Consider the following 8,572-nt stretch of genomic DNA (forward strand, 5'->3'; position numbering starts at 1 on the left):
ACAAGTTGCATCATGGGTAAAGTTATCTTTTATTTTACACCGTTAGTAGTCAAAATGGACGGAAGTGCCAAAAAAGAACAAAATTTAGACTTGGTGTTAGATAAGGATGAAAATGGTTTTCGGTGTCAAATAGGGAAACAAAATATAAGGTAGTGTTAAATAGGGAAAAGTCTCCATATCCTACCCTGTAAAAAAACAATAGAAAGTGTGACTTGCCACACTCCTGATGGGTGCAGTTGTATCCAAGCTGAGAGTAAAGCAGATCTTTGTTTTTACAATATGATAGTAAAGCTGATCTTAACCAAAGGGATATAGTAATGCAGATCAAAGAGCACATTAAAAGCACAACTTAAGTAAGCAACAATCTAATAAACATTTAGACCAAAATGAAAACAACTCAAAGCAAGGCATGATAACTTCCATAGCCAAGTTCAACTCGATTGCATATGATTGGGATTCGATATGTTTACAAAACAGAAGGCAAAAGTGCATGGATTCAGGACATTGTACGGAAAGCAAAGTAGATTGTAGTGCATGATAAATATTTACAATGCTTGCACAAAGCCAAGCAACATCAAATATGCATCACTATTAAGACCCTCAAATCACATATATAAGTTTTGCCTTGGTCCTCAATACTATCCAGGACAAAGAGGTTATGTAGAGTAGCATACTAACTGCAGTATGTGCCTGTTCTTGAACATCATAACAACATGAACTAACGAGGTGTGTCAAATACATAAATAAATTATGTGGACAGCAGGGTGCAATAGAATTGGAGCTAACAGAGACACGTGACACTGTCGTAGAACATCCGAAGAGAGACTCCTACATCCAACCATCATTTCTTTGCGCATCCACAAACAAAACTATATGGTTGTGCATATATAGATTTCCAATCGTAGATCATCAGGATGCTCATCGCATGAGTAATTGAAGTGAGAAGGAGAATGCTTGCTCCGGCAGGAGTTGTTGGGATTCCCCCAAGTGTAAGGGTGAAGCAGACACCACAAAATTTGCTCTATTTTGCGATGTTTGACTTTTGTAACATAGAACTGTTTTTCGTCACGGAAAATGTATTGGCGACATTTTCTGGCCGTAATCAAAGTGCCGTCATAAAAAATAAAATATTCACAGTATCACTTCGTCTGTCACGCGAGATCATATCTTAGGTGACGAATCTAAAAATGTCATTCATGGCCATTTTCTGTGACAGCCCGGAATGTCACATTTGATAGGCCAATCTGTTACCTAAGATCTCGACGACGATAATCCATCACCGGTGATCGGTCTGCTAGTTTGAACGGTCAAAGATTGTGACAAGTGGGGCCAACATACGTTGATGTGGTTGCTTCCATGTGGATCTGTCATGGGATTTATCGTTGACGATCCTGTCGGTAATAAGTAGCGTGTCCGTTTTGACAGGTCAATGTTGCTGACATATGGGCCCAGAAGATGCTGACGTGACTGCCTACATGTGGGACCAGACATTGTTTTTTCTATGATGATGTCTTGTTAGACGGGTCAAAGATTCTGACATGTGGGCCCATTGTAGTGCCGACGTGGATGCTGCCAAGCGGGTTCATTCGTCGGTCACATGGCTTCTTACATGTGGGTCCATATGATTATGATGGCGTCCATGACCATCAAAGTTTGTAGCCGCGATCAATTTGTTCTATGTATTGCAAATGGCAGGCATATGTGATACAAATTTGACTTCTTTTTCAAGATTTTTAATATGAATTTGTGCAAAATTTGAATTACAATGCAAATTCATCCCAGTGACTACATTGCAAACATAACAATTGTCTCCCAGACTGTCTTAGATTTTACAATAGGCAACCATAACACAGAGTCACAAAATAAAATTAGACACTTAAACACAGTTTCATCACCTTCAAACAATGTGATAAGTCCAATTTATGTGATAATTTTACTAAGTATTTTATGCCTATATAGTGGGATTTGTGGAATTTTACCGCATTCGTGCACCTCTTTTTGTTGATAATCCCTCATGTAACGCTTCTTGGACCGTCTAGCATGCTAAGGAAAAAATCCTTAGAAATGGTAGTGGAATCACATATTTAAAGTGATAATTACCTACCATAAAAGAAGCAAAGAGGCCAGAGAAGAAGGCGTCGTTGCGCCTCCGGTGCAAAAGACGGTGTTCCATACGGCCGTGCCCGCTCGTATGGGAAGTCGTATGGAGTGTCACCGCTGCCGCCAGATCAACTATTTTCACCCCGTGAAATCGGATCATGAATCAGACACCCAGAGAGACCAGAAACTCCTCGAGAAGGTAGAACCCTAGCCTCAGGAGTTCATCCGGGGGAGGGACTAGCAAGGAGACGAGGGGGGTCTTCCTCACAGCGCACAAGGGAGCTACAACATCATCACCATTGTCATCATCATCATCATCCACATCCTTATCATCTATAACATCAAGAACCCTAGTGGATCTTATTTGAATCATTCATTCATGTATGCCATCGCTCTTGCTATGATGTTTGTTGTCTCCATGTGTGAGTAAGTTCAGGGATATGGATGAACCTTGGTGTGTATGATCTGAAACATTATTGTGGATACAAGATTCCCTGTTGAATGCTTAGTTCAATAACTTCGTGAATGTTGTGTCGGCCTGGCCATCTAATGCCACTGACCGCCTTGGTTGTGACCCGTGGCCAGCCATGTGACCATGTCTGCCAACACCTCAACCTCCTGCAGCCGCCGGCACCATCTCCTTCACGCCATGCCCTATGTTGCAAAAGTTTTGTTCAACATGACCGCTGTTGCAAAAGGATTCCAGAGAGTGTTCTTCCCAGCGAACAGTTCGACTGACCAAGTCGAGGAAGCAACGTCGTGGAAATCCAGATGGGTGGGTGTTTGCCTCCGTGTTCGAATCAGATACACACCCCTGAAATAAACCACCTAATCCTGAGAGCAACGAGCATTGCCAAAAACACACGATCGGTAGCTAGCATGCATTTGGATGAGATGTTTTTCTTTTTTCTAGAGTTATTCAGTGGCCTGATGAGCATATCATGGTAAACTAGCTAGATTTCGCCAAAAGAAACTGCCAGCCACATCCATACACTGATTTTCATCTATACACACGGTTGGCCATCCACATGACATGACACCCACCCAGTAGCAAATCGATGTTGCAGCTACTCCCTCCGTCCGAAAATACTTGTCATCAAAATGTATAAAAAGAGATGTATCTAGAACTAAAATACGTCTAGATGCATCCCCTTTTATCCATTTTGTTGACAAGTATTTCCGGACGGAAGGAGTACATCACAGTCGGTACAAGTTTCTCGATCGTCTCCCGGAGCTTCTTTCCGCTTCCGCTTCAACTCCTAGAGTGACGCCTTCTTGTCAAGGCAGCAGCGTTTGGCTGGCTGGCTTGTTGATGTTGATGAAGTTCAGCCCGGCGAGATGTAGTCCAGTGAACAGTTCATCTTTCAGTACATCACAGTTACAAGATCCTCATCTATACATATACACTGACTGCCAGTGCCACCACGCTGGCGACGCGCCACGAGCCACCTCACGAGTATATCAGAGTGACTGGGACTATTCCACAAGGATAACAGAGGACATATAATGCAGAGGCCTGGATACTCCCCTTTTCAAAAATAAAAAATAAAAAATCAGAGGACATATAAATTAAGTAAGAAATATCATTATTTTCTCAAGGATAAATTTGAGAATCTAATAATAATACAGCAAAACTCATGTTCAATACTAGCATGGTTTCATTCGTAAGCTAGTACCTCTCAACACATTTCAAAAGGCCTTGAAAATTCTGAAGGGTGCAATCTGGGAATCTGGAAAATGCAGCAACAACTCATGTTCAGTTGGAAATATATATGATATGTATGATGATTTCAGCAAAACTCATGTTCTGACCAGATCACCATGCGTTTCTGAATGGATCAAGTAATGTATGTGAAATCGATGCACACATGAATCTATCGACACGTCAAAAAGATCTAGAAAGGCGGAGAGTTTTTGTTGCCTTAGCGACGAAAAATTCGACCGAGTCAAGGAAGCAGCACTTTACTACAAGTCGGAGACGCGGGCTCGGGCTCTGCTGTCACTATGATCTTGGTGGAGACGGCACTGGTTGACACTAAATTAGCTTTCGGCTTCTACATAGCTTGGTTGACTCGTCTCCGCTCCCACGACTGCACCAGGAGCGGAACCAAGCTCCGCAGATCCAAGCAGGGGAATTTGCCTCCTGGGTGCAAGGGGTGGCTATCTTAGTGGTCGGTGGTGTGTTTGGGGAGTGGCAAGAACACCACGGCTGCAATTTGTTTTTCAGAATCTTCAAAGAGTCGGCTCCTTGTGCAGCTCCAGACATGCTATTACAAGTTGGCTAATCAGATTTGATTGTATAGCAGACGTCAAAAGAACTTTACGAGTAAGCCTCAGATTCTAAAAAAGAAAGCATGCTTTGCTGCTCTGCTTTCTTCATTAAGAATAACAAGATCCCACTGTCTGCACATGAAAAATATCATAGTGAAGAAATCTTCGACAACACTTCAGAAAGCGACCAATCAAAACAATCGACAGGTAACCAAAAGTTATAATAAAACCCAGTGAAACACATGATACCACGTAGTAGTTCCGTTACAAAACTGTCTCCTCTTCTCAACTCTAAATTCTCTCTCCCTCGCAATAACAAGAAAAGAAAAAAAAAATACTATCTAGGCCTGGGCCTGGGCCTGCGACTGCGCCTGAGATGCGCCACCTAGAGCTGGGAAGTCGGCCGGTGTGAACTCCTTGTCAGGCTTTGGCCTGGGACCCTGCCACTGCCTGTAGTTGCCGCCCTGCTGGTATTGGCCGCCATTGTTGTACCCGCCTTGCTGCCGGCGCTCGCCACCGTCCTGGCCTTCCTGGTTACCACCATTGCCCCGGCCACCGCCATTGTTGTACCCGCCTTGCTGCCTGCGCTCACCATTGTAGGCATCCTGGCGCTCCTGGCCACGGCCACCATTGTTCCCGCCTAGCTCCTGGTAACCACCATTGCCACGGCCGCCATTGTTCCCGCCTTGCTCCTGGTAACCTCCATTGCCACGGCCACCACCATTGTTGTACCCGCCTTGCTGCCGGCGGTTGTCACCATTGAAGCCATCCCTGCGCTCCTGGTAACCGCCATTGCCCCGGCCACCACCATTGTTGTACCCGCCTTGCTCCCGGCGGTCACCATTGCGCTCCTGGTAGTAGCCACCCTGCTGCTGGTCCCGGCGCTCGCCAGTGTACCCGTCCTGGCGCTCCTGGTACCTGCCATTGCCCCTGCCGCCATTGTACCCGCCTTGCTGGTAGCCGCCTTGCCGGCGCTCGCCATTGTAGCCCTCACCCCTCCTTGGGGCGCCACTGTCATTGGCGTTGGCCTCAACGTTGTGGAACACGATGGCGCTCTCGCCACGGCCAGAGTTGTAGACCCGGCGCTCAGAGCTGTTGTCACGGCTGCTGCGGCCACTGTAAGAACCGTTCCCACGGCCTCCCCTGTAGCCGCCTCCATATGGAGGGCGCCTCGGTGGTGTTGGAGGTACGTACTCTGAACCATCTTCATTCTTCAGGTACTCCTGGATGCTCACCTGCAGCAAACAGCAGAAGTAAGGATCACACTATCACTAACAAGTGCAATGCAAATTAAACAGCACTGATGTAGTGATTGTACATTATAAGGAAATGCCCAGATTTCAGAAGATGGTTCAGTAAAGTAAAACATGCCCCTTTCATATCTCAGCATCAAAATGCCTATTATTGGTAGACTATTACCTTGCGAGGTTTAGCTTCCTTTGCAGCAGCCTCCTTTGCCTTGCGAACATTTTCTGCCTTGGATTTAGCATCATCCTCAATCGTCTTCTTCTCCAAGAGCTGGAGACCCTCAAAATCTACAGCAGCAACCCTCCTCTCCTCAGGTTTAGAGGCCTCCAGAGACTTCTTCTTTTCTTGCATCTTCTCATATTCTTCAAGGGTCATCTCCTGCTCCAAATTAGGACATAAGTAAAAAGCTTGAAAAACAGAGCAAAGGGTCTGTACGTGAGGCAAGTATAGGGAAGTACAATTTTCTCTTGTTCAATGGGAGCCTCCTGCTCTTTCTCAGCAGTGGTCTCAATAGGAGCATCCCCATTAGAGTCTTCCTTCTTAGGCTTTTGCTTCTTGAGCTTCCTCTTGACCGAGCCACTGACACACTTGCCCTTGTTGGTCTTCTCCTTCTTCTCGGCACCATCTCCCTCCTTCTTATCCGCGCCTTCTCCCTCTGCCTTCTTTTCGGCACCCTCTCCCTCTTCCTTCTTAGAATCATCTTTTTGCACATCCCTGCATCAATTTCAAACATCAATAAGGTTAACTTGAAGGCTGGTTACATTTCACAACATGTAAAATAACCAACAGACAGTAAAAGGTACAGGCTCTGTGGAACATACCCAGTAGACTTGTCAGATTCAGAAGCAGGGACGGCTTCAACAACATTCTGAGCAGGGGCTTGGGCCTGCTTTTCCTCAGCAGCAGGCTCCACCTTGCCTTCAGACTTGGTATCAACATCAGAAGCAGCCACAGAGGATGGCTTGCTCTTAGGAACGTAGTGCATGTTGTCCCTCCTGTACTGCCTGTCATCATTGCCGTACCTCTGGCCCTCACCGCCATTGCCGTTGCCGTTGTTGTTGTTGTAGTCACGGTTGCCATTGCCATAGTATGGACGGTCGTTGGTGAGGTAGACACGTTGATAGCCATCATTATAGAAACGACCGTTGGCATCCTCAAAGACACGATTGGATCCGGCGCCACGCCCCCTTCCACGGCCTCCTCTGCCACCACCACCACCACCATAGTAGCCTTGGCCTCTGCCCCGGCCTCCACCAAAGTTGCCCTCCCTTTGGTAATGCCCACCCTCTGAAAGATAGCACATCCCAGTGTCAGATAAGATAAACTGAGAAGCGATCGGAGACAAGTTAGAGTTGCAAGTAATTGCAGAGCATATTTACAAGCACATGAGATGAAGCCAACAGGTCAATTATGGCATGTAATCAGATGGTATAAATTAATTGAGCAAGATTTACGCATATATGAACAAGAATCTGCCTGCCCGATTCTGTCTTGAGAATTTAATTACTAAATAATAATACTGGACAATCTGGAAACGTGAAACAAAGGTCGAATCACTCCCGTCCCGACGAGAAGGGGCCGATCTGCACCCCACCGATGTCTACACAGGAAGGATGATATACACCTTGCTTAACTAGAAATCGAGCCCCTTTGTTCCGCCAAAAGTAGAGCAATCACGAGCCAGACGCGAGGATCTATAAATTAAGATTTAACCGACACAGAGGGAAACAAAGGGTGGATCTATGATCTATCCCGAATCAAACCCCCCGCGCCACGCTACAATTCAAGAGGCGATCGGGGCCAAGCAACCTACATACAGATGGCGAGGGAGAGCGGGGGCGGGGTCGGGGAGCGCGCGTGCGATACCTTGGGGGTAGTGGTGGTGCTGGTCGTGCTGGGCGTCGTCCTTGGGGGCGGCGGCGTTGGCGGCGGCGTCCTTGGCGGCGGCCTTCCTGGAGGCCTTGGAGGGCTTGTCGGGGTCGTCGGGCGGGACGACCTTCTTGACGACGCGCGCGACGGCCTCGTCCCCCGAGGCGCCGTCGGCCAGGTCGAGCAGGTCGAAGATCCCCATCGCGGCGGCGGCTAGGGTTCTCCGCCTCTTCCCCCTAACCCCTCGTCGAGTCTGATCTGGGTGGCTTTGGGGGCTCTGTGGGTTGGTTGATGGATCGTGGAGGGCCGGTGCGCGGGGGTTATATAGGTGGGCGGCGTGGGCGCGGGGGGCGGGCGCCCGCGTCGGGCCCGGCTCGGTTTCCGCGCCCGACTTACCGACCTTGACTCCAACTCCGCCCCGGGAAGAGGCTCCAGTAGCTTCCACGGCCCGTCGTGCGCAAAGGAAGAAACGTTACACGCGTACGTGACCGGGTCGGGATGAGGACCAGACCGCTACTACTACTACGACTAGTGGGTCGGTCGGGATCAGAGATCAGACTGGACTCCTACTACTACTACTATTGCTGGCAGTTATGGAAGGAGTCGTAAGCCCCCGATCGACCACACCGATTGCTTGCTTGATTTGATTTGATTTGATTTGATTGATGGAAGATGGATCTCCTTTCTTCTCTGCCAAGCCAGGGGCCCGGGTCCGGTTGTGTCACGTCTGTCTTTTTTTAGAGGAAATATAGGCCCCGGCACAATCTGCCATAAGGTCATTTTGTGTCACGTCTGTCCCAAAGCCACACTAGTAGTAGTAGCTAGTCGTGTGTGTACGTGCAAAAATGCTAGACATACAGGATCTTACAAGCAATTACAGGCTCCTTCTAAACTAACTAAACATGCCCCGCCCTGATTTTCAGGTGGGTGGGCCCTTGTTCCCCTTAATCTCCAATTAAAAACTGCCTAATTACCCTGTAAAACTTCCCACCCCGTAATTGCATGTAGATGTAGCAAAGCCCGTGTACATGCGTGCACCTACACACAAGCCGACGCGACCAATGCACCATCATCTTTTTTACCC

At 47.6% G+C, this 8,572-nt stretch overlaps 1 protein-coding gene across 1 annotated transcript; it reads right to left on the reverse strand.

The window, feature by feature from the left end:
* Window positions 1-4,552: 4,552 nt before the first annotated feature.
* LOC119312825 (TATA-binding protein-associated factor 2N-like) lies at window positions 4,553-7,764 on the reverse strand. The gene is made up of 5 exons (XM_037588593.1): window positions 7,486-7,764; window positions 6,441-6,906; window positions 6,078-6,333; window positions 5,791-5,997; window positions 4,553-5,606 (listed from the first exon to the last, which is right to left on the reverse strand). The coding sequence occupies exons 1-5, from the start codon at window positions 7,688-7,690 to the stop codon at window positions 4,713-4,715; spliced, it is 2,028 nt and encodes a 675-aa protein (XP_037444490.1). The 5' UTR covers window positions 7,691-7,764; the 3' UTR covers window positions 4,553-4,712.
* Window positions 7,765-8,572: the final 808 nt, after the last annotated feature.

Source organism: Triticum dicoccoides, chromosome 5B, assembly GCF_002162155.2.
Source record: "Triticum dicoccoides isolate Atlit2015 ecotype Zavitan chromosome 5B, WEW_v2.0, whole genome shotgun sequence".
In the NCBI taxonomy this organism is placed as follows: Eukaryota; Viridiplantae; Streptophyta; class Magnoliopsida; order Poales; family Poaceae; genus Triticum; species Triticum dicoccoides.

Excerpts from the sequence above, each read along its gene's own strand:
- LOC119312825 (XM_037588593.1), bottom strand. The coding sequence starts at position 7,690 with ATGGGGATCTTCGACCTGCTCGACCTGGCCGACGGCGCCTCGGGGGAC. Across the intron at positions 6,334-6,440 it reads GAATCTGACAAGTCTACTGG|GGATGTGCAAAAAGATGATT; the intron begins GTATGTTCCACA and ends AAATTGATGCAG. Across the intron at positions 5,998-6,077 it reads CCATTGAACAAGAGAAAATT|GAGATGACCCTTGAAGAATA; the intron begins GTACTTCCCTAT and ends AATTTGGAGCAG.